Below are 24900 nucleotides of genomic sequence, written 5' to 3'. Positions count from 1 at the left end.
GTAAGTGGCAGAACTGGGATCTGAACCCCCAAACTCTTAGCCACCACTACGCTGTTTTCCAGGAAATTAGGGAGAGGAAAAGAACAGCTAAGGAATTGCAAATGCCTTTTAAATTCACAATAAGGCATCATGTTTCAATGGTTCTAAGATACAAATTTTTACATTCAAACATATCTGAAATCAGGATGCATCTTAGGACCCAAGACATCTTAGAGTCAATGAAATACAGTAAGAGAAATGCAAATTAAAACCACCTATCAGATTGGCAAAGAGCTCAGCATGTGATAACAGGGAGTTGGCAAGGGTATGGGCAAACCGGCCGTCTCGGCAGCCACCAACTGAGTGTGAATGGCACTGCCTCCCTGGAGCTTTAAAACGAATACCCTTGGACCCAGCAATTCCCTTCCTAGGAGCTGACCCTTCAGATCCGGTGACCCTTATGAGCAAAGATCTAAGTTCTCTATTGCAGGTAACAGCAGCTCGTAAAACCTAAGGCTGAAAACAACCTCAACCTCCAATGGGATGGTGGATTTAAAACACGAAGTTCTGTCTTGAAGGCGAAATGCCACATGGCTGTCTGTATAAAGGAGTGAGTCAGGCCAGGCGCGGGGGCGCCGGAGGCTGAGGCAGGAGGACTGCAAGTTCAGGTCAGCCTCAGCAACTTAGCAAGACCCTCTCTCTAAATAAAAAGTAGAAAGGGCGGGGGATGGGGGATGTGGCTCAGTGGCTAAATGCCTGGGTGCAGTCCCTGGTACCAAAAGAAAAAAATTAAAAAAAAGGAAGCTTTCTTTTTAACACTATCTCCAAACGAGTCAGGTGGAAAGGGGACGGCGCAGAAGCGGGCACAGCCCTGCCTGCTGTCGGTGGGGAGACTTCCTTGTGTGCCTGCGCGGGACTTGCAAGGGCTTCTCAAAACCACGGGCCTGCTGGGCCTGGGAGGGGAGCCAGGGCTTGGGGAGCTCTGCCCCTCCCTGGATGGGGCCTGCGCACCTCACTGTGCAGGACAGAGGGCCGGCCTCCCGGCTCCGCAGGCAGCCGACCTCTGGTGCAGTCATTTACCCCTGTGGCTGCAGCACGAGGGAGCCAGGGACAATGGTAAGTGAGAGGGCACCGCCGCGTGCCAGCTAAGCGCTGCCATGGCCGCTGGCATTTGAATTTCCTGTGCTGAATTATTCTTCCCACCACCTGTTTAAAAAAAGGGCTTGTGGGTGTGGCAAAACAGGTGGCCCAGCTTGGGCCTCTGGCCAGATGGCCGCGCTCTAGCCCGGTTTGAGTTCACATTCTCGTGTGTGTGCACGTGTGTGGGGGGTGAACTGGGATTTAACATGGGCGTGCACTACCACTGAGCTACACCCCCAGCCCTTTAAAAATGTTTTAAAATTTTGAGACAGGGTTTCAGTTGCTGAGGTTAAATCGCTGAGGCTGCGAGCCTCCTGCTTCGGCCTCCCGAGTGACGGGATTACAGGTGTGTGCCACTGTGCCTCAGTGACCCGTTTTTTTGTTTTTTGAAAAATTCATTATGTTTTTAGAACCCAGAGACACTCTGCCACTGGACTGCATCTCCAGCCCTTTTATTTTTAACTCGAGCTAGAGTCTTGCTAAGTTGCCCGGGCCACCCTGGAACTTGCCAGCCTCCTGCCTCAGCCTCCACGTTGCTGGGATCACAGGTGTGCTCACACCTTTGATATTACGCGGGCATTACCTGCTACCACACCATGTTTCAAAGGGTAGCTGGAGCATTTGGGGTTCACCCAACGAGGGTGGGTTAAGTTGGGGGCAGGCACCCTGAGGTGCGTGCCTGAACCCCTCTGAGGAGAAGCCAGCACAGACGGGTGCTTGGGAGCCCAGGTTTGCCGCGGATGTCACCTTCCCTGCTCCACCACCAGATAGCAGCACGTGCTCACCCAAAGCTGGACCTGCAGGCGCAGGTTGGGCAGCTCTGGGCTGCAGGTGGCCCTGACCACCTGTTTTGCTTGGCCGACCTTTGTTTGTTTGTTTGTTTTTTGAACTCTGATGCTTAACCACTGAACCACATCCCCAGCCCTTTTTGTTTTATTTTGAGACATGGTCTCACTAAGTTGCTGAGGCTGGCTTTGACCTCGTGATCCTCCTGCCTCAGCCTCCCGAGTTGCTGAGAGTACAGGTGAGTTCCGGCCAGCATTACGGGTTTTTTGTTATTGTTGTTTGTTTGTTTTTTTTAATTAAAAACCTTTATTTTTACAGACTGCATTTTGATTCATTGTACACAAATGGGGTACGACTTTTCATTTCTATGGTTGTACACAATGTAGATTCACACCATTCGTGTAACCATACATATATATAGGGTAATACCGTCTGTTTCATTCTACTGTTTTTCCATCCCCACCCCCCCACCCCATTTTCCTCTACACCATCCAAAGTTCCTTCTTCTCTCCCTCCTCCCCCGTTGTATATCATCATGCATGTATCAGAGAAAACATTTGGCCTTTTGTTTTTTGGGCTTGGCCTATTTCACTTAGCATGATATTTTCCAACTTCATCCATTTACCAGCAAATGCCATAATTTTATTCTTCTTAATGGCTGAATAATATTCCACTGTGTATATATACCACAGTTTCTTTATCCATTCATCAATCGAAAGGCATCTAGGTTGGTTCCACAATCTAGCTATTGTGAATTGTGCTGCTATGAACATTGATGTGGCTGTGTTACTGATTTTAAGTCCTTTGGGTAAACCGAGGAGTGGGATAGCTGGGTCAAATGGTGGGGCCATTCCAAGCTTTCTGAGGAATCTCCACACTGCTTTCCAGAGTGGCTGCACCAATTTGCAACTCCACCAGCAATGTATGAGTGTGCCTTTTTCCCCACATCCACGTCAACACTTACTATTGCTTGTGTTCTTGATAATAGCCATTCTAATTGGAGTTAGATGAAATCTTAGGGTGGTTTTAATTTGCATTTCTCTAATTACTAAGGATGATGAGCACTTTTCATATATTTGTCTATCACATGTACATCTTCTGTGAAGTGTCTGCCCAGTTCCTTAGCCCATTTACTGATTGGGTTCTTTGTATTTTGGGTGTAGTTTTTTAAGTTCTTTATAAACTTTGGAGATGAGCGCTCTGTCTGAAGTGTGTGTGGAAAAGATTTTCTCCCACTCTGTAGGCTCTCTTTTCACATTATTGATTGTTTCCTGTGCTGAGAAAAAACCTTCTAGTTTGAACCCATCCCATTAATGGATTCTTGCTCTTATTTCTTGTGCTCTGGGGTCTTGTTAAGGACGTCTGGTCCTGAGCCACCGTGCTAGAGATCTGGCCTCCTCGTTCTTCCGTGTGGTGCAGGGTGAGCCCACCGTTGAAAGATCCGGATTTCTGTGCGTGGCCGCTGCGGTTTCCAGGTCATCCCAGCCCCCAGTGTGGCTGCCATTCCTCACGGGGCTGCTGTTTTCCCAGGGAGCATCTGCCCTGGCCTTCCCACCAGGGAAGCAAAGGCTTTGGGGGGCACAAGCTTAGGTCCGGGCTCTGCCACCTAGGAGCTGTGACCTTGAGCGTGATACGTGACCTCCAGGCCTCAGTGTCCCCATCTGCAAATGGTGCTCAGAGTAATCGCGGGACTGCCAAGCGCTCTGCCGTCTGGCAGGTGCCGGGTGTTTAGGTCTGGGGTGGCATTTCCTGTCTGGCACAGACGTTTGCCAGCCTGAGATCCTCCGTGGCCCGACACTGACCGAAGCAGAGCTTGGCTTCCTCTGGTTTGAGAAGCATGTTTCCAGCCCTCGGGATTCAGGCGACAGGGTGGGCTTGAGGCCTGGCTCGACGTTGTTGGTTGAGACCTCGTGCTGGCCACTGGACCTCTCTGGACTCGTTTATTTTGCTAGCCCCAGGGCAACTGCCGCAGGTTGGCAGGGTCTGGGAACAGGCAGCAGCCCCGTCTGTCCCTCTGAGCCTGGCTCCCTGCCCCATCCATCTTAGACTCTACCTCCCGCCCTCCGATCCCACCTGCAGCTGCCTGGGACCGGTTCACTCTTGGCCAGTCACTTACGTGTGCCCCCCTTTTAGGCCAAGGCGATTGGTCAGGGGTAGGCACATGACCCAACCCAAGCCAACGGCGTCTGCCCTGGGCCTCACCTCCTGGGAAGGGAGGCCCCTGAGACGGGCAGCTGTCACTGCCAAGTCTCACCTCAGGGGAAACAGCCGAGGCAGAGACCAAGTTCTGACGAGTCCCGAGTTCCCGGTTCTGCCAAACCTTAAGACAGGGCCACCCCATGGACTTGGCAGTTCATCAGCTGATAGGATTACGTGAGCCATACATTTGTTTAGTTTTCTTTCTTTCAGGGGCCGGGGGGTGGTACTGGGGACTGAACCCAGGGACATCTTATCACCGAGCTCCACCCCCAGCCCCTTTTCTTTCTTATTTTGAGAAGGGTCTTGCTAAGTTACCCAGGCTGGTCTTGAACTTGTGATGTTCCTGCTTCAGCCTCCAGAGTAGCTGAGATTACGGGCAACCGTCACATGCACAGCTGTGCTGTAGTTTTCTGTCACTTAGGAGATGTCAAATGCTAACATCCCTTCCATTATTGGTCTCCTCTGACACAGGCATAAAAGTCTAGTGGTGATCAAACTTCAAGGACAACCAAGGCTTGGGTCACTTGTTTTTGGCTGTGATTGAACCCAGGGTGCTTGACCACTGAGCCTCATCCCCAGCCCTGCTTCTTATTGTTTAGACTCAGGGTCTCACCGAGTTGCTGAGCGCCTCGCTGCTGTTGCTGAGGCTGGCTTTGGCCTCGCCATCCTCCTGCCTCAGCCTCCCGGGCCAGCACGTTTGTGTGCCACGTGTGATTGCTTCTTACCGTCTTCCCGTCCCCACAGGCCCTCTCTCCTGGCTCGCTGCAGGAACGAGTCCAGCCTAGGTTTCCTTGTTTGGCTTCTGCAGTGCTGGGGAGGGAATGAGGCCTCACCCAGGCAAGTACCTCGCCACTGGCTCCACCCATCCCAGGCTGGACTCTGTAGTCTGCAGAACTTTAGTGTCCACTACTGAATCCCAGTGCCTGGCACGTATGTTGCCTTAATGTCACTTGTTCAAAATATGAACAATTTCCTTTGTTTAAAACGTCTGCGGTCAGGCACTCACCTCGGCCTGTGAGGCTGCCCAACTCCCTGGGTCTCCAGCCGCCTCTTCCCCTGCTCACTCGGGTCCCCTCAGCCTGGTCCTGCCTCGGGGCCTTGGCGCTGACGGTCCCACCTAGAGGCCCCTTCCCTGGGCTCCCTGGTGGCTCTGCCCCCCAGGTCTCAGCGGAGCGGCCCCTGCCCACCGAGGGTCTGGTTTCCTTCACGAATCACCGTCTGAATTTCCAGTGCATTTATTTATGTTTATTGTCTCTTTCCCCAGGGGGTCGGCTCCACCAGGGCAGGTCCTCCTGGGTTGTTCCTGCGGGACCCCAGCCTGCACTCAGCAGGTGCCAGTAAACATTTGCTGGAGGGATTCTGGGGTCGGGATCAGTCCTCACTACTACACCATGATCTGAGGAAAGGCCACCATGTCCGGTCCTTCCCAAAGCGTTGGGAGCATGTCAACATTGATTCACTGTCTCGGGTGATGGACCCCCATCCTGAGGCTAGGGCTGGGGGGAGCTGGGAATGGGGTGGGTGAGCCTCCCCCCAGGCTCCGAACTCCCCCCAACCCAGCCCACCAGGAAACACCAGGAGGCGGCCAAGGTTAAGCAGGTCTCGCTGCTGTTATAAATATATTATGTACATCCAAAACATGACATTAAAATATTACTCCATATTACAGAAAAGATATTAAGGCTTTCTATTATTTACATTAAACAAGCAAGCACCTTTAAAAAAAAAAAAAAAAAAACAAAACAGAAAGCCCCACTCTTCCTTCTCTGACACACTTTGGCCAGAAGGGACACGGAACCCTTCCCCAGTGACCACAAGCCTCTGCAGGGTCATGCTCTGCAAGGCCACTCCTGTACGGGAGGCGCCAGGTCTGGCCAGAACCCCGTGGGCAGGTGGAGGTGGGCCTGGGATGTCCAGGCCTGGGTGGAGGGTCCCAGCCTTTCCTGGCCAGCTGCCCTGACCCTTGCGGGGCTTGCCATCCCTGGGTGGACAGGTGGGGCTGAAGTTAGTGGCTTGGGCCCCCTACCAAGGCCTTGGGTCAGTTTATAGGACCATGGCAGGACAGTGACCCGGGGACACGGAAGTGTCCTGGGGCCTCCCTGGTCACTGGTGTCAAACGAGGAAGGACACAGGTGACTCAGCAGCCCAATGCCAGCCACACTGAAGGGCCGCCTGTGATGGGAGGCAGGGGTGCGGGAGTGGACCCTGTGCCCGAGGGCCGGCTGGCCGGCCAGGGCTTGTTTCTGCAGCCAGGCTTGGCAGGCGGGCGGCTCGGCTGGCTGGGAGGCCCGGGAAAGACGACACAGGAGGAAATGGAAACATCAGTGGCTCGCGTATTCTGTCATGAGGGGTGGGCGGGGTGCCCAGGCCCAGCCCGGAGACGTCCTCCCACGTGGAGGGCCAGCTCGAGGAGGCCGGGGTCTGGCAGATGGCTTCGTTGGGGGGCGAGGGAAGGCTGGCAGCCGGGAGGCCGGCGTGGAGGAGCTACTTGACCTTCTGGGCCCACTTCATGTCGTCCGCTCGAGGCTTCTCGCCCGTCAGGCCCTGGATGAGGTCCTCCAGGCGCCGCCAGAAGCCCAGCTTCTCCAGCGGGTAGTTGAGCCAGCCTGTGGCAGAAGGGCACGGGCTGAGGGGGCGGCCCTGCCCAGGGGCCATGGCGCCTGCAGCTGAGGTGCAGGTGGCCACAGGACAACCCCCTTGAGCCCACACACTCGAGCTGGAAAGAAGCCCGGGGGCCCCGGGGACACTCACCCCTCTGGCACCGGCCCAAGTGCCGTCCCAGGAGGGCAGTCCTGTCCCAGGCCTCTGCCATCAGTGTGTCCTCTGCCAGAAGGGCCCCTCCCTGGACACCAACTTCGTCCAGGTCTGACCTCCTGGCCTCAGCAGCGTCCTCCGCCCCACCCGCTCCCTCCTCCCCACGCGCCCCCTCGCTGCTCGGCACTCCTGGGGCATCTCCAGACCCCTGCAGCACCTCCCCCAGTTCCTTCAGGTCTGCTTAACTCCCCTCTGAACACCCCATTGAGAGGGGGAACCTCCGCTCCCTCGCCCGCGCCCTGCTCCATCTCCTCCAGCGGGTGGGCTACACGGTTTACTTGCCGTGTCTGCCCCTGGAGGGGAGTCTGTTTTAGTCACGGTTGGGTCTAAGCCCAGAGCAGAGACTGGCACATAGTAGGTGCTCAACAAACACCTGCTGGCTGGCTGGGTGGGTGGAGTCACAGCTCCTTAGTGGGGCGGGGGGTCTGTCTCGTCTACTCTGGCATCTTGAGCACCCCGAGGGGTGCCCAGCGCACAGCTGACGCTCTGTGTTCTGGGCCCTTTGGAGACTGTCCCCCTGACCCCAGGGCACGCAGCCCTCACAGGGGCCGCACCTGTGGTGATGCAGAAGTAGGTCTCGTGGGGCGAGACGTGGTGGATGCGATGGTGCTTCCGTGGCAGGATGATATGCCAGTCCTGTAGGAAGGTGACCCAGCGTGGCAGCCCGAAGTACGTGTGCGACCACTTGTGGATCTGGTTGGTGAAGGTGCCGAAGATGCTCAGGCAGAAGACGAAGCACGCCCAGGGGTACAGCTGCTCCAGGGCCTCTGGGTGGGACAGGGTGCTGTCACGGGACTGGCCACGGCCACCCAGCCTTCGCTCTGGTCCCCGGGCAGCTCTGGTGCCAGGACGGCACCAGGTAGGTCTTCCAGCCTCGGCCAGCCTCAGGCCAGCTGGGACACCCCTTCCCACTCGGGAGGCCCGTGACGGGGAAGCACAGGGAACGGTCTGCAAGGTGGGCACTGCCGTAGCCAGAGTGGGGTCCGGACCTGCCCTGACACCTCCTGCTGCATGAAGCGGGCGGGACAGTCTCTGAGCCTCATCTTCTTAGTCACTAAGCGGGGATAAGCCGTCGCCAGGTTCCCTGACACAGGCCTGGAGGCAGGCAGGGCGGGGAGGCGGGCGTGTCGGGAGGCTGGCGCCCCGTGTTACGGGCTCCACGAGCTGACCCCTCCGGGCGAGGCAACGGCCTTCAGGCTCACCCTGCGCGGAGAGGCGGGGCCTCCCGGGTGGTGAGGAGGGCAGGGGGCACTCAGTAGCCATGCACCTGGGACAGCTCCGCTGGCCTGCAGACAGCCATCACCTCCACCCACAGGAGCAGCTCTGAGGACCCGGGAGGTGACAGGACGTGGCCGCCTGACCTCCACCGAGCGCAGTGTCTGCCTGCCGGGGAGCCGGGAGCCTGTTCCCCAGAGCCCGGGGCCAGCAGAAGGAGCAAAGGTGGGGCGGGGCGGGGCGGCAGGTAAACTGGAGCAGCTCGGGTCAGGGAAGCCGGTGGGGACGAGGACCCGGGTGGCAGGCCACAGGCCAGCTCTGACGGCCCGGGGGCAGCCGGAGACCCAGTCTCTGCGTCCAGTACCCCGACTCCGCGTGACCACCAACGAGCACACCCACACACGAGGGCCAGCAGGACACGCACGCAGGCAGGAGGCTGCCCGGCCGGGAGACCTCACCTGGGCTCTGGGTGCGGAACCTGTAGGCCATGCTGAGCAGGGGCAGCAGCATCACCAGGCAGTTGTCGCCGTTGGTCTCGATGAAGTCGTGCCGCGTGATGGCCGTGGGGTCGATGTGGTGCTCCCGGAAGGGCCGGATGAAAGCCTGGAGGCAGAGGCACCCTCCAGTCAGCCCGCGGCCGCCTCTCCAGGCTCCACCCACCGGCACCCAGGCAGACCCGCCCGGCCTCAGGGCGCAGGAGCCTGGCAGGCCTTCGCCACCCCGGACTCAGTCCCTGCCTGGCCTCAGGGGGCCCGGAGACCATCTGCCCCTGGACATCCGGAGAGGCCCCTCGCAGGGACAGTGGGCCCTCTGCCGCCCCTTCTTGGGTACAAGCTGCTCAGAGAGGCGGATGGCACGTGTGCGGGCCTGCCAACCACAGCACCCATGCCCTGGCCACAGGGACTGGCCGGTGGAGGGCACGGGACCCAAGCTGGGCCAACGGGAGCGAGCCCCTAAGGGAGGGCAGGACACGGGCTCCTGTTCTGAGCTGGCCGGATGGACGTGGGCTGGCGGGGCGGCCACCAGGCGGAGGCGGAGGGGGATGGAGACCAGACGGCTGGCTGCTGACCCGCGCTCCGCCTCGCCTTGATGGGCTCTGGCCCCGGCCTTTCGGGTACCGGAATGAGAACTGTGTGTGATTAAACCAGATCAGACTTTCTGCCACTCCGGGGAGGCCTGGCCGGTGCAAGACTGGACCCAATTAAAGCCAGAAGCGGGGTGTGGGGAACGGGAAGGAGACAGGCCCGGAGCTCAAGGGCAGGCAAACCCCACGCCCTGGGCGCGGCCGGTCCTGGCACCTCTGCTTCCAGAAAGTGGGACGGGGAGGCCGCAGCGGCGGAGCCCGCCTTTGGACGGGGACCCCGAGGCTGAGAGGACGGGGGCTCCGCGCCACGCGCCCGGCATACCCACCTTGCCCACGATGGGCAGCTCCACGGAGCCCCACGTGTCGGCTCCCCAGTGCACCAGGCCGGAGAAGAAGTCCGCGGTGACAGCCCCTGCAACTGTGGGCGAGAGGAGGTGGCTGCAGATGGCCGCCAGAGCGACCCCTCCTCGGGAGGCAGCCCTCGGCCGCTCGGCTGGGGCGAGGACGGGCCCTCCGGATGGGGACGGCTTCTTCCCTGTGGCAGCGCTCTGCCCCGCAGGAGCGGCAGGCCTGGCAGGTGCTGGCCCCTCCCCACAGCGAGCCTGCTGGCCCTGGGGCTGGTCGAACGGCGCCCGAGGGGGAGCAGAGGCCACCCCACCCCACCCGGTCACCAGTGCGGCCACCCTGTGGCCTCTAGCTGCCTGTCCTTGTCTTTGTTTCCACCTGCTCAGCGTGGAGTGGGCCCCTCGGAGACCAACACCCCTCGGCTACGGAGAGAACTTTCCGGAGGCTCTGGGGCGCCCATCCCTCGAGTCGCGCTGGGGCAGGATGGCGGGCAGGGCAGGAGGGCGGGTGGCAGGCCACGCCGAAGCGCAGGCTGGAAGGGCCCACAGGGCCTAGAGGCTCCCCTGAACCCGCTCCCACAGGTCCTCGGCCATCTCCCTCGGGGTGCAGGCCACCTGAGGCCACCGCACGAAGCCACTTCCCTGTCGTTCCCTCCAGCTACTCCTGACGCCCGAGGTGGCTCCATGTGTGGTTCCTGTTTCTTGGATAAGGAAAGAGACTCAAAGATGTCAAACCACCACCCCTGGTCATGTGGCCTGGCAGTGGCAGCCTCGGGACGGGACGGGTATGTCCACTGCAGGCTGCACCTCAGTGGGCCCAGGGCGGGATGAGGCTCCTCCTGCACACCAGGGATGTGGCTACGCTGTCTCTGCCCACCAGGAGGGACAAGAAGCCACGTCGCAAGAGCTACGGTGGAGCCACGTTGAGGGCTGGAGGCTTCATCTTTTACCACTATAATTGCTGTGTGACCCAGGACAAGCCCCTTGCCTCCTCTGGGCCTCGGCTGTTCCAGTCATACCGATGAGGCCTTTGAATTCTGCCTTCTTGAGAAGCAGCCACAGGCAAGAGGAGGGCACTTCAGAGCCCAGGCCCTCCTGAGCCCCTGCATTCCCCAGACCACAGCCCCCGCGTGGCACAGGCCTTGCGCAGCTTGGCCTTCTCCCCAGAAGCCCTGTCCGACCGTCGCCCGGCCAAGCCGCAGCTTCCACACCTGTCCTGAGCGTGAGGGGCGCAAACCACGCAAACCTGGCGTCTGCCCACGTGTCCAGCTGCAGCTTTCCCGGTGGCTGGGCCCTGGAGTGCTGGCCCGGCTCCTGCAGGCCCCCCTGCCCCGCATCTCCCCCACTCCTGTCCTGTGCCACCACAGACCTGCTGCCAGCAGCGCGGACTGACCCAGCCTGTTCTAGAACTGCCCACAGCTCATCACGGGTCAGGGCATCTGTGTGCCCTCTCTTCGCTGACCACTGTCCCAGCGTCCAGGTGGAGTAGGACATGTCCTCCCCCAGGCACTGTGGAGGCTGGGCTGGTGTGGCTTCCCCTCAAGACAGCAGTGTGTGTCTTCAACCCGATGGTCTTGGGCACCTGCACTCCCAGGCCCCGCCAGCACCTTGCGACCTCAGGTCCTTAATCCTCGCTGCCCAAGGCAGCCCCGCGCCTAATCGTCTTCACTGTCCTGAGCACGTAACGCTCCCGGACGCTGAGACCCAGTGACAGCAGGAGGGGACACGTGTGACAGGCCGCGCTCGTCCTTGGGGCTGGCCAGCGCGCTGCAGGGGCCTCCAGCGCTCAAGTGCACTCACACCGAGCCGGGTGCTCCGGGGCAACTCCGGGTGGCGGGCTGTGCCAACGGCTGGCTGCCTATGACGATGAACAGGGACCCCGGCCACCAGCCCAGTCACCAGGGAACCATCAGCGACAGCCCCCGGAGGCAGCGGGCGTGGTGGCGCACACCTGTCACCCTGCGACTCGGGCGGCCGAGGCAGCAGGACCACAGAGTCCAGGTCAGCCTGGGCCACCTGGCGAGAACCTGCCTCAAACAGGAAAGAGGTCTGGACGTGGCTCAGTGGCAGAGTCCGCGCTCAATCCCCAGAACGAAGAAAAAAGGGAAAATGAATAGGGAAACCCAACCGAGGGGCCGACGTGAACACGGTCAAGGTCACCCAGAACGAGAAGTCGGGCGGGGCTGCCGCTTGGCGGGCGCCTGGCCCGCGCCCGAGGCCTGGGTCTCCATCCCCAGCACCGCTCAGGGAAAGGGGACAGCCGTCGAGGAACGTGGCCCGGAAGACAAAGTCTGAGCGGCCAGCGCCATGGAGCCCGACCAGTCGTGGCCATCACACAACGTGCTCTAGCTGGGACCTGGAAAGGAGGACCGAGGCTCAGCTCCGGTCAGCACCAGGCCCACTGTGGCCAGCAGGGCGCCAACGCCAGACCTTAGAAGGGGAGGAGAGAGAGGTGGGAACCGCGCCCGTGGAAGAAAACTGCAGAACAGTCTGCAAACCAAGGTCAACGCCGCGTCACGGCCCTTCCCAGAGGACCCAAGGAGACTCACGGGAAGGACCTCCAAGGTCACACGGCGGCTGTGGGGCCACCACCGACCACTGCGAGGGCCGCTCACCGCGGAGTGTGGGTGGACGAGCCTCCACAACAGGTCCACGAGATGGGGGTGCGAGGGCCCTGCCCCCAGCCGCCAGGATCACCAGCAGGCCAGCCGGTCAAGTGCTCTGACCTGGGCCACAGAGAAGCTGCCCTGGTGGGTCGAGGCCCTTCCCTCTCAGTACCCAGTCTTGTGCCTGCCAAGTGACCAGCCCCTGGCCTTCAGGCCTCGGCGCTATGGACAGCTGTCAGGAAGCACGCAGGCAGGGAGGGCCTCCCCCTCCCTCGGCGGGCAACGGCTCGGGACCCTGGGCCTGGGGTGGCTCTTTCTAGAGCCCAGACTCCAGGCTGCCTGCCTGCAAGGCCCCTTTAGTGGGGGCAGGGTGGAAGGGACACAGAAGACTCTTTGTCCCAGCCTGCTGGTGGCTGGGTGGTGGCTGGAGACTGGCTTGCCCTGGGCAGCTTCAGCACCACCCTTCCCTGCAGACACTGGCACGGGGACAACTCACCAGTGGTGCAAGACAGTCCCTGGGCCTCAAGCTTCCGCTTCCCTGCGGGTCACTCAGCTGGCACTTCTCCATCCTGCCTACCTTGAGGGCCTGGTGTGGAGACGGGGTGGCTGAGAGGCACCGGGGCCCAGCCCAGGGTCGGCTTGCTGAGCTGTCCGGGGCCGGTCCTGCCTGTCAGCTCCGCCAGCTCCACCTGAGCGCTGCGGGACGCCCTCTCCTCCGCCCTGCCTCTTCCTCTGCTTCCCACCCTTCACCTGCTCGCCCACTGGGGTCGATGCTGTCCTTGTCAAGGTCACTAACAAGCTTCGCCTGGCCAACACCGGCGGCCCCCATCTTGCGGCTGGGCCGTCCCTAGCTGATCTCCAAGCCTGCAGGAGATGCTCTCCTCTCGGCCTGTGTCCCCGGGCGGTGCCTTAGCCTCCCGCTGGCCCTGCCTCTCCTCACGGGGCTGGACAGTGACCTGGCTGCTGTGCCCTCGGCCAGGGGCGCCTGCTAGCCTCTGGGTGCCTCCCACGTCCTCTGCAGGCTTGATTCCTCCCCTCCAGCACATCTCAGAGGGGCAGTGCCTCCCTGCTGCCACTCGGCCGGCCCTGGGCAGTGCCCGCCGACCCGCCCTCTCTCACCACCACGCAACCCAACAGCACAACTAACAGACCACCTAGCACAGCTCGTCCAGAGTCCCAGAGCCTGTCCCACCTGCAGGCCCTGCAGGAATGGCTGAGCACAGCGGCCACCTCCTGTCCCCACACCCCATCCTTCCCCGGCGTCAGAGCACACGGCTCCCCGCGGACGCCTCGCTGGGCTTCTCAGAGAATCACCTGCAGTCCAGAGGGCGCGTGCGCCACCAGACCCCTGCCTTTCCTCTGGTGAGCTGTGCCCCGCCACCAGGTCTCCCTTCTGCTCCCCTAACGCGGGCGCACGCCACCACAGGCCTGGACACTCGGGGCTCCCTCTGCTGGGATGCGCCTCCCGCCCTAATGGCCTGCCGGCCACGGCACAGGTGCCTGGCTTCGTCACCTGCTCGCCTTTCAGGCTGTGCTCTGCCTGATTTCTTGGGCTTGCTTGGGGCACCGTAATCTCTGGGAAGATAGGGACGGGCAGGGGGCTGGCACGGTGCCCTCCCGTCTGTGTGTTAACACACAAATCAGGGCAGCTATTTAAATCAATTGGGGCTTTGTCAACACCACTATCAGGGCTTGTCTACTCTTATCAGCCAGAGACAGAGGTGCAGGACAGGGACCACGCCTCCCCGGGGCTGCCCACGGCAGGGCTGGGAGCCCAGCGCCCAACCAGGGAAGGAGGCCGTGCCCTGCCCGACGCCCCCCAGCTGGCCGCACAGCACACAGCTGGCTCGGGTCCCATGTTCCCTGACCTTGCAGAGGACGGTGGTCAGAGTGGCAAGTGCCCAGGGCCTGGCGCCCAGTAAGTGCTCACAAAATAGACACCGTTGGAACTGACCAGTGAGGCCACGGTGAGCTGCCTGACGCAGTGTCCCTCCCGGCTTCTCAGTCCCGGTCCCCCCAGTACTAGGAACACCTGCATTGGGGCCTCGCCACACCTCAGGTGGCAGGGACTGAGCCTAACCACGGAGCCACCTCCCGGCCCTCTTTACTTTTTATTGAGAGACAGGGTCTCCTGAGTTGCCAAAGCTGGCCCAGGGGCTGGGGCTGTGCCTAGCATGTGCGGGGCCCTGCGTTCCACTCTCAGCACCACATAAAAACAAATGAATAAGGGAAAGGGCCACCAACATCTAAAAAACATTAAAAAAAAAGAGCCGGCCTGAAACCCGAGACCCTCCTGCCTCGCCGCACCAGCCCCAGGGCTGCCCTGTCGAACGCGAACGCGGGTGGGAAACGAGGATCCGAGACGCCAGGGACACCCAAGCCGCCAGCCGTGACCCCAGTCTGTGCACTACTGCAGGTCCCTCCCGTCCCTGGGGGGCAGGTGGGGCCTGGGCTCCCAGCACTGGCCAGGTCTCCCTCGCGCCCCTCCAAACCCAGCCCCAGATGGCTCGGTTAGTGGCCTGAGCGTTACTGGCTTAGGTCGCCAGAATGCTTTTAATGAGATCGTGGGCGCTGAACCCGGAGGGAGGCCGGGCAGGAGCAGAGACGCAGCTGCCCCTCGCTGAGAGGGCGGGCGGCCAGGCCTGCATGGGCTTCTCAGCGTGTGGCCCTCCGCCCTCCCTGCCAAGCCTCAGCTTCCTCATCTGGAGGATCCTCGCTTCACCCGCTGTGGACAGGGGAGATGGACGCGGGAAGCACCAGCTCACTCCTTCATTCAGATCAGTAAGTGCCGTGCCCGCTGGGAGCAGGCCTCGAGCTTGGGGCGGGCACAGCTGTGGCTGGACTGCTCTTTTCTATTTCTTCGGTAGTGGGGATGGAACCCAGGGGCGCTACCACCCAGCCCATCCCCGGCCTGTCTGTTTACCCCAGACAGGGTTTCGCTAAGGTGTTGAGGCTGGCCATCCTCCTGCCTCAGCCTGCCAGGCTGGGACCCCAGGCCTGCCTTTGCATGCCCCAAGGCTACTTTTGAGGAGCAACCAGGAAGGGCCTCTCTAAGGAGTGACCTCAAAGCACCTTGAATCATGTCGCTACATGCTTTGAGGAGAGTTCCGGGCGCAGGGCGCAGCATGCGCAGAGGCCCTGAGGTGGTGGAAGAGGCCGGCGCAGCAGGAGCAGGGCAAGCAGCAGGACAGTGACCGGTGGGTGCAGCCGAGGAGAGGAGCTGGGCTCCACCTAGGCACATAAGGGGGACGGGCGGCAGGAGGCCTGGGCCTCTAGCAGGACCCCTCCCTTGAGTCATGTGTGGACACTGGCCAGTGGGGCGGTGCCGGGGGAGTGAGGACCACCAGAAGGAGGCGGGGCGGAGGAGCCAAGAGCAGGTGGCCCAGCAGGAGAGGCCCTGGGGATGATGTCACGGCGCCGCCCACTGAGATGGGAAGGCGGGGCTTCCGCGCCTCTGATGCGAGTGCGCACCCGCGGGGCGGGCAGGACGGCGGCCACTCACCGACGCCCAGGATGACCGAGGGCGTGTGCTCCCAGCGGGCCAGCAGCAGCAGGTGGACCAGGTTGTAGGCGATGAGGCTGAAGCACAGGACCACCGAGCACCACTCCTGGAGGCGTTTGCCTGCGGGGAGAGGGCGGGCTGAGGGCCGCAGGCGCCAGGCGGCGGGGTCCGCGCCAACCCCGCCCAGGAGCGCACGGCCCGCTGCCCACTTCACAGGTGAGCCCACTGTGGCCCAATCACGGTCACACGCACCGCGCCGGTCCTGCGCAGTAGGGACTCGAGCGCCTCCCGGGCCCTGCGTGTTCTCTCCGGAGACACCCCAGGGAACTCGAGTGAAGTCTCTTCTGTCTCAACCAGAGGCGCTCGGCACCATGTGGCCTGGGCAGGCAATTATCTGGAGGTAGAGGCTACAAACAGCCTCTGATCCCGGAGGCTCTATCCTGCCCAGCCTCCCCTGAGCAGGTTCCAGGCCTGAGTCAAGAGGTCATGGAAAAACAGGGCTTTGGGGACACTAGGGTTGGCACTACCTGGCTGACTGCTGCTAGGGGTCAGGGCAGGTGGCGTTGAGCAGAGCAGCACATGTGGAGAAGCCAGCGCGCAGGACTGGCTGTGAGGGCTCATCTACGGCTCCGCACTCGCCATTCCTGCAGAACTGGGGCTGGATGGAGCCCAGGGACGCTCCAGCCTGAACTGCATCCCCAGCCCTTTTCTGATTTTTATTCTGAGACTAAGTTAGTGCCCAGGCTGGCCTTAAACTTGCCATCCCACCCAGCACCATGCATTTTCAAGGAACCCACAAGCCGGGACACGCGGATTCACACTGTGGCTGCCTGAGGTGTCAGGACTTTGGAAGTCACCCATGTCCATGACCCTGGGACGGGCACACCAACCCAGTCCATGGCGCCTCCTCAGCCAGGACGTGCTGGGCAGCCGCCTAGCCATGGACATGGAGAGATGTATAGGACACGGCGTGGGTGGGAAGGGCCACGAGCAGCCCTCATGAAAGAGCCTGGTGGAGACGGCTTTTCATTTACTCCTTTCGAATCCACACTTTCAAAACATCACGTGGGTGACCCAGAACCTGTGACAGGCAGCAGGGCCCACAGGCATGAGACCCTTAACGGTGGTAATTTTATTATCATGACCGTGGGACATCGAGGGAGCACCAAGTGCCAGGCACCTGTGGAGGTAAAGACCTGCAGAGGAGAAGACTGAAGGTCAGAGTGCTCAAGAAGTTGCCCATGGCTACTCAGGTAGTCAGCTACAGACGGGGATCCCCTTGGCCAGAGGGTCTGGCTCCTAAGACCCTCCCTTACCCTACCTGTCCAGCTCCTGATGCCACCCCCCAACCACTCTAATGACATCCTGGGCCAGGAGCCCAGGGCATCTCCAACAGGGCCAAACAGGCCCCTGAAGTGATCATCGAAGGGCCAGGAGAGACGAGAGCGCTCGCAGACCTGGGCGTCTCTGCACCTGGTGATCTGCTGCTGCTCCTGCCGACCTCAGCCCGGAAGCCTCCACCTCCAGGAAGCCACCCTCGAGGCTCCTCCAGCCTCGGCGCTCCCACCTGGGACGCTCCACTCAGGACCACAGTCCAACCGGAGCATGAACTCAGGAGGCTGGGGACGTGCTGGCCCACTCTTCAGGGCCCTGGCACCTGGTGCTCAGTATGTCCCCAATCACAGTCCTAAAGGAAGATGACCAGGCTAACTCTGGGTGCCCCTCATCAGCACGCCTTGGGAAGGAAGTCTCAGGCTCTGTCCAGAAAGGGAAACTGAGGCTCAGAGAGATCACACAGCTCCAGACCCACCTTGAACCTGAACCAGGACAGCTGCCCTCCCCTCGCCCAGGAAAAGACCCAGGCTCGGAGCCGGCAGGGCAACACCAGGGTCGCATCCCTTTGGTCTCTCGTTCAGCAGAGGTCAGAGGCCAAGACAGAGCAAGGACTTCAGCAGAGGTCACGCAGCAGAAGACGGAGGCCGGCTCCCACGTGGCCGGCCTTCCCCTTTCCAGTTCCTGTTTGTCCAGGGCCCAGGGTGCAGAGATGAGGAAGCCCCAGGGGTGGGTGGCAGGGCAGGGGCTCTGAGGGCACAGCAGGAAACCAAGGGCAGGTGACCCCTCCCTGCCAGCTCCCTCTCAGCCTGCAGGGACAGGTGGGCAGAGTGGACAGCAGCAGTGACGAGGGTGACGTCCACTGGCCCCACCAGAGAGGCTGCCAAGCTGAGGCCCGGCAGGTTTTGCGCTTGGTTTTCCTATTAAATGAGCTAAATTTAAAAGTCACACGCATTCCTAGTTCCGGCTTCCCCTGAGGACACGGGCCTGAGCAGGCGGAGGCCACGGCGTCTGATGGGGACCCACCCGTGTCCTCGCACTGCCTGGGTGAGGTGGCCCTGCACCGGCCTCTGAGGAGGGTCACATTCGGGCCTCAGCACCTTCGCGGAAGGAGCCGGGACCCACTTTCCCAGACGAGGACACCAGGCTCAGAGCTGGGCGGATGCTGGACTCGCAGAGGTGACCTGGTCACCTGGATATCCTGGACGGTCCCGATGCCGAAGATGGCCCCGCTCTTGCCCTGTGCCATGAAAAACATCCCCGAAACCCGACCATTTCCCATCTAAATCCCGCTCCTCTTTGGACTCTGAATCCTGTGGATGGAGAACCTCGGTTCTGATCCACAAAAAATCCACAGGCGACAATCAGCAGCCTTGGTGGGTCACTGAGTAGGCGCCAAGGACAGACTCGGTCCCCTCAGACCTCCCCAGCTGGGGACCAGCCTCCCACCTTCAGAGGGAGAAAACAGCCTGGGGAGGTGAAGGCTGAGGTCACCCGACAGTCGGGACATGGGCCATCAGCCTTCCAGGCCCGTGAGGGCAGCTGGCCTGGACACTGCCACTTCACAGATGGGCAGCCGAGGCGGGGTGCGTGCGAGGGCCGTGCTTGGCAGCCACGGACGGTCCAGGACTCGGGGGCAGGCCACAGTTGGGGCTGGGCACTGGGCTCACCTCTTCCGCTCTGATGCGACAAGCGCCCAGAGAGCTGTACTTCCGACCGCCCCTGACCACCAGGAGACCCTGGGCCTCACAGAGATGGAGGGACTGGACATACAGAGAGGGACGCCACCAGGGCCAGAGGAACACCCAGGGACGAGGCCACAGGAATCAGAGACGTGGAAGGAGGAGAAACAGAGCAGAAGAGTAGAGGCCTGCGCCTCCACCTTCCCTTGTCCACACGGGGTCCCTCCAGCGCCGGGCAGGGGCATCCACTGTTGGCCAGGGGAGGTGGACGCTGGATGCGGGATCCTTCAGGCCCCCGGAGCCCTGCAGTCCGCGGCCCCCAGAAGTGGCGCACACAGGTGGGTTTTGGCTGCACCTTAAAGCGGGACCCCTGCCTCACCTCCCAGCCTGCCCGTCCGGTGGGAGGCCTGGCCAGGACCACCAGACCCTTCACACACCCTGGCGCTCAGCGTGGGGTCGTTTGTTGCTATGGAAGTCAAACCAGAGTGGAATGCTGTGTAGGACCCTCTGTGGCTCCCAGTGCCCAGGACCAGCCCCAGCTGGGGTCTGGCTGCATCCCCTCTCTGCCCACCCTCTGTGGTCTCCTCTACCCTGGCTGCCCTGCAACACCCCACGGCTCCCTGCACACACCAGGCCCATTCTGCCACGGGCCCTACCCTGCCAACCTGGGGCACGTGCGCCCTCGACACCTGTCCCTGGTGGGCTCCCTTCACAGTGACAGCTGAGAACGTAGAACCTAAGCCGGCACCACGAGGTTCACTGGCAAACCATCCACCCAGGAGGCCGAGGCAGGAGGACAGAAAGTTTGAGGCCAGCCTCGGCGACTCAGTGACGCCCTGTCTCGAAGTGAAAATAAAAACGGGCCTGGATGTGGTCAGAGGTACTGCGGCCCTGGGTCCAGGCCCCAGTACTGAGAAGAGAAGAACAAGAAGAGATCGGAACCCAGAGTGCCCCCGCACGCCCCGTCCAGGGCTGCTGCTGACTGGCTGTGACCTTGGGCAGGTCGCTGCTGTGCCTCAGGCACTGTCATGACAGAGGACAGGGAGGACCAAGTGCACCCTCCCTGGCCTCGCTGACCTTCCCACTGTGGGACAGACACGGCCTAATCCTGCCCAGGACCAGCCTGCAGGGCTCGTGTGTGCCTGGGGGGTGGGGAGGGGTGACAGGGCCGCCTCCTCCTCTGGAAAGCGGAGGAAACGCACCTCACAGCTGGAGCCAGGGTGAAGCAAGAGCCTGTGAGGAAAAGCCCGGCACACAGTCGGTGCTCAATAGATGTTGAATGTGTCAACTGCCCTTGGTATCCATGATCAACCCGTCAACCGTCAAGTGCCAAACCACCTCCGGTCCAGGAATCGCAAGAATGCAGCCCCGGAACCCGGAACTTCTCCCTGCTGACATCCTGGCCACAGGCTCCCTGCTTCCTACGAACGTGCCAGGCGCACTCCCACCCCAGGGCCTTTGCAACTGCCCTTACCCTGGCCCGGACAGAACCCTTCCTCATATCCTCAAGGCTCTGCTCTCTCGCCCTCTGCCCTCAGGTCTCTGTGCAAATGTCATCTGCTCAGAGGCCTGAACTGCGCTGTCTCCATGTGTCCCTCCCTCCCTAGTCTTCCTCCTTCCCTGCTGTATTGGCTTCACAGAGCTTGCCACCATTGAGCAGGAAAACATCTTCCTTATTTTGGGGTTTACTGGCTGTCTCCCTACTAAAACGCCAGCTCCAGTTTTTCTGTCTTGTTTGCTGCTCTGCTCCCAGGGCCTAGAACAGAGACGGGACATAGGTGTTCAATATACATTGAGTCTAGTTTCTCAGGTCCAGTCCAGAGAGGTCAAGGTATTTCCCCAAGGTCACACAGTGAGGAGAGAGAGGTCTATGGAAAGGAATTTGGAAGACTCAGTTTGACCAGGCTTTCCTCTTCCCCCTCCCCGTCAGCAGGAGAGAAGGCCTTGACCAGTTTGGGTACCAGGAGGCGACTGACAGAATGTGGCTATTCTGCAGAAAGAAGGATGCTTGGGGAAAACAGAACCAGATGTGGGCAGACGTGCAGTCATGACGCAGTGGTGAGCGGAGTCCCTGGGAGGCTCGCAAGGCCTGGGAACAATCTGGGCTGGCTGAAGACAGGAGGGGCAGAGCTCCTGTCAAGTGGAGGCCTTCGGACCTCTGCCCTCGAGTCCCAGGGCACAGGGGCCTGAGCACTAGACGGAGGAGCACGCTCTGCGTTCACAGCAAAGGTCAGGCTGTCGGTCAGCTGCAGGGAGCGCCGACTGGACGCCAGGCACCCCACACAACCTCGCTTCCTTTCCTCACACACTCAAGATGCCTGTGCTAGAGGTGAGGATACTGAAGCTGGGGAGGAAACGTGCCTGGCCAGGTCACACAGCTGTCCGGCAGAGGCCAGCCCCTACTTCCCCCAAGGAGAGCACGAGGTTCTACATCTAGAAGCTGGTGCTTTGGGTGTGGCCTGAAGAAACCATGGCAGCATGGACCAGGCGGCTCTGGAAGGCTGCAGACTCCAGCCATCCGGGTCCCGGAGAGGAAAGGAAAGGGCCCAAGGTCATGCGACCCCTTAGGCTGAGACTTCGTTAATCCCAGGCTATCCAGGAAGTCAAGCCACTGGAGGCCCCAGCCCACCTGGCAAGGGCAGCACATGGTGGCACCTTTCCTGGCAAAAGGAAAGAGGTCAGAATGTTTGACAGACAAAGCTTGATGTGATGGCGACAGGCAGGCAGAGGGACCTCAGGCAGCTCCATTCACACAGTCTGGAGTTCTTCAGGGGAGGCAGGCAACAAGGTCCTGGGGCTCACATGGGAGCCAGGGAACAGGATGGGGACTGGCACTTACTGAAGCATGAATGCTGGGCTCAGCAGGAAGAAACAGGGAGGAACCTTGGCCTGTGGCAAGAATCCAAGTCGTCTGAGGAACCCCGGGGCTCCACCCGTCTTACTGGAGGGGGTTAATATATGAACGTGGGGGAGACCCAGGGCTGGGTTTGGGGCTTATACAGGGGGCTTTGCATCCCCCACTCCTGGAATCCAGGCACACGGGCTAGGGGTGAGGCTCTGCACCAGAGGGTTCCACGGGGGTAGGGGAGACAACCAAGATGGGGGAAAGGGCGTCTGGCACAGTCTGCAACCTCTAAGTTAGGGTTCCCAGATTGGGCGCGGGTGAGGTCACTATCTGCAGCCCAGAACCCCAGTTAGAATGCAGATACAGGGGTACAGGATGTATGTGGATTCTCGATCCAGGGACTTTGGGGGCCAGGGACAGTGCCTGTAGTCAAAGGGCTGCCTCAGTCTTGAACCGGGTCCTGAAGTGAAGGTTCCTAAGTCTAGAGGCGCTCACTGCAGCCCAAGCGCCCTGGGGCTAGGACTCCGGATGTGCAGTAGGATGGAAGCTGTTTGGGGATCCGGGACCTGATAGGGCGGTATCCTTGATCTGGGAGTGTCCCTGCAGCCAGAGAGCCCCCGAGCTGGGGTTCAGGCTTGGGCTCGGCAAGGTCTGGGACGGGGTCCCCGGACCCGGGAGCGTTGTTTGCAAGTTAGAAGCCGGGGCTGGAGTTCCCCATCTGGGCCCGCGGCTGGCGTTCCGACCTGGGGAGCCCAGGGTCGCTGTCCGCAGCCGGGCGGGTTACTGCAGGCCCGGAGGGGGGCCCGGAGGTCCTACCTGGCGAGTAGAGCGCGGCCAGCTCGCGGGCCCCGGCGTGCTGCGCGCCCCAGCGCCGGCAATACGCCGCCTCATCCTCGTCGAGCTCCGGCTGCTGGCCCGGCCCGTCCTCGGCGCCCGCCATGGCCACTCGCCCGGCCCGCCCGGTGCGCTCTGCTGGCGGCGGCGGCGGCGGCGGCACGGCCGCGGAACCGCGGCGAGATCACGCCGCCCAATGACCGCCCAGCGCTGGGCGCGGCGGCGGCGCGGGCGGGGGCTCTGCCGGGGCCTCGCGTCACAGCCAATCGGGGCCCGCACCGGAAACGCGCCGGCCAATCGGCGGCCTCCGAGCCGCAGCCAACCGCGGCGCCGGGGGCGGGGCCGCAGCTGGGCGCAGCTGGGCGCGGAAGCGTGGGGTGGCGGCGCGCCCCCGCCTGCCGCGCTCCGCCCCCGGCCGGCCGCGCTCCGGCCTTCTGGAATCCCGGCGCGTCGCCGCCCGCCTGCGCCTCGGTTTGCCGGCCGGTGCAATGGGCCGGGCGGGGCCCGAGGCGGGCGTTTCCCCAGCACACACCATTAAGTGCCCACTGGGCGAAGTATGCGAGCTGGGAGCTCGGCGGGCACCTGGTGGGAGGCTCCCAGCGGGGCCGGGTTACGTAGCAGCAGCGTATCAAGCCTCCTAGTGCGGATGTTCCCAAGACCGCGGGTCCCTGTGCGCCCGGAGAGAAGACCCTCGAGCCGGCCTGGCCCGGCTCTCATTCTTCCCAGGGCAGGGACAGTTAACTGGTGACAATGACAACAGGAGTCACTGTGAAATTAGTTGAGGGCCTACTAGCTGCAGGCCCTGGGCCAAGAGAAAGAGAAGCGACACCAAGAGAGACGCCTAGACCCCAGGCTCAGAGGTGCCCCCTCCCCCAGTCACTGTGACATCACCCCGTTTTGTCTTCACAGCCTGGTCATGAGCAGTGAACTTGCAGTTCCTGTCTCCTCTACCATAAAACAGTCTCCCGAGGGCAGGGACTTCCTTTGTTCACAGGGGAAACCCACCGACTGGAGCTGCAGCTGGCACGTGGTAGAAGCTCCAGAAGCCTTGAATGAATTAAGGCTCAGTCAGATGCCTTTAATACTGGGGCAGGTAAATGGACGCAGCTGGCTTTTCCCCGAGGTCTAGCTGACTACAGAAGTACTCAGTGATTGCTCGTACAAATTCCACACGGTACCATCAAACGGGAGCTGCCCTGGTGGCTGAAGGACCTGAGAGGTTCCAGCAGGGTAGGAAGGATCTTCCAGAAGTTCTCTCTAAGGCTCCATCTTCATTCTTCTCTGAGGATTTAAGCCCTGAATTCCTGGGCTTCCAGCCACCCCAGGGCTATTTTCTGAGCATTCCTACCCTGCATGGCCACTGCCCCTGGTCAGCCTCATGCCCCTTCCTGTCTCCTTCCCATACCTCCTCTCAGGGACCAAAAGCCACCTTGGAATGGCCAATACAGGTCGCAGCCCAAGCCATGGCAAATTCTGGTGAACTGTCTGGCCTTGAGCCAGGTTTCAACAGCTTTAGCCGGGGAGGTTATTTTGCCTTGCTTTGTGGGGCCTGGATCTCAGATTTCAGGGAAACCACCTCTAAAGTTTGCTGTGTCGCCAAGCTGGATGAGTGCTGGTGGCCGGAGTCTACTGGCGCTTCCTCCACTCACTCCACGCTTGTTTGTGGAGGGCAGAAGGCCCCGCGCCATTCTAGGGAAGCAGCAGGAAGCAGAGCAGGGTCCTGGCGCTCCTGGACGGTGTGGGGTAGGGGTCAGGGAAGGCTTGTTCAAGAAGGCGACATTGAAGCCAGGTCTTAAAGGAGAGGAGGGAACCTCTTGTGCAGATGTCTGGGGACAACTGGTTCTGAACTGAGGAGCCACAAGTGCTAATGTCCTGAGCCAGGAACTTGCTTGTCGTGTTCCAGAAACTGAAAGGAGACATGTGAGAGAACCAGGTGATGCAGAGGGAGCTGAGAGGAGGGGAGGTGGGGGGCCAGGAGGCAGGGCCTTGAAAGAGATTATCGGGTCTTCCTTAAAATGACCTGGGGCGTCCCTTCCACACAGGGTTTTGACGCAGGGTTTTGAGCAGAGGGATGGCGGGACCTGACTTCCACTTTAAAAAATGATTTTATTTTTAACAGGTAAGACACATGCTCTGAAAATCAAAATGACACGAAAGGATGCACAACAGAAAGCTTAGTCCCAGCCCTGGCCCTGCTCCAGTCCACCCCACGTAATGAGTTACCTGGCAGTGAGTGTCTGTCCACCCTGGCACTTTGATGCACATACAGACAAAATGAATACTTATTGTCTTCCTCTTTTTACACAAAAGAGACATGTAGTCTTCTGCTGTGGGGTCACTGTTCTCCATCTTGCCCTAGCATGGGATTGAACCCAGGGGCGCTTAACTGAGGCACATCCCCAGCCCTTTTTATATTTTATTCTGAACTAGGTTCTCGCTAAGTTGCTTAGGCCTGGCTAAATTGCTGAGGCTGGCTTTGAACTCTCAATTGCTGAGTCTGGCTTTGAACTCTCAATCGTCCGGCCTCAGCCTCCCGAG

General features: G+C 61.0%; 1 protein-coding gene across 2 annotated transcripts; it reads right to left on the bottom strand.

Annotated features, from left to right (window-relative positions):
* Positions 1–5327: 5327 nt before the first annotated feature.
* On the bottom strand, positions 5328–22559 carry Peds1 (plasmanylethanolamine desaturase 1). Of its 2 annotated transcripts, XM_047538057.1 has the most exons (6): positions 22345–22559; positions 15670–15789; positions 9544–9635; positions 8592–8736; positions 7473–7685; positions 5328–6710 (listed from the first exon to the last, which is right to left on the bottom strand). In XM_047538057.1, the coding sequence occupies exons 1-6, from the start codon at positions 22466–22468 to the stop codon at positions 6589–6591; spliced, it is 816 nt and encodes a 271-aa protein (XP_047394013.1). In that variant the 5' UTR covers positions 22469–22559; the 3' UTR covers positions 5328–6588. The 2 variants fall into 2 exon arrangements, with proteins under 2 accessions (XP_047394013.1, XP_047394016.1); XM_047538060.1 differs by lacking the exon at positions 15670–15789.
* Between the last annotated feature and the right edge of the window lie 2341 nt (positions 22560–24900).

This window comes from Sciurus carolinensis, chromosome 2 (assembly GCF_902686445.1).
Source record: "Sciurus carolinensis chromosome 2, mSciCar1.2, whole genome shotgun sequence".
NCBI lineage: Eukaryota > Metazoa > Chordata > Mammalia > Rodentia > Sciuridae > Sciurus > Sciurus carolinensis.
Note: the sequence above shows the minus strand (reverse complement) of the source record. Positions and strands in the feature narration are given on the sequence as shown.

Coding starts and splice junctions, on each gene's coding strand:
- Peds1 (XM_047538057.1), bottom strand. CDS start 22,468: ATGGCGGGCGCCGAGGACGGGCCGGGCCAGCAGCCGGAGCTCGACGAG. Junction 15,790..22,344: donor GGCCGCGCTCTACTCGCCAG/GTAGGACCTCCG, acceptor CTCTCCCCGCAG/GCAAACGCCTCCAGGAGTGG. Junction 6,711..7,472: donor CTACTTCTGCATCACCACAG/GTGCGGCCCCTG, acceptor CTTCTGCCACAG/GCTGGCTCAACTACCCGCTG.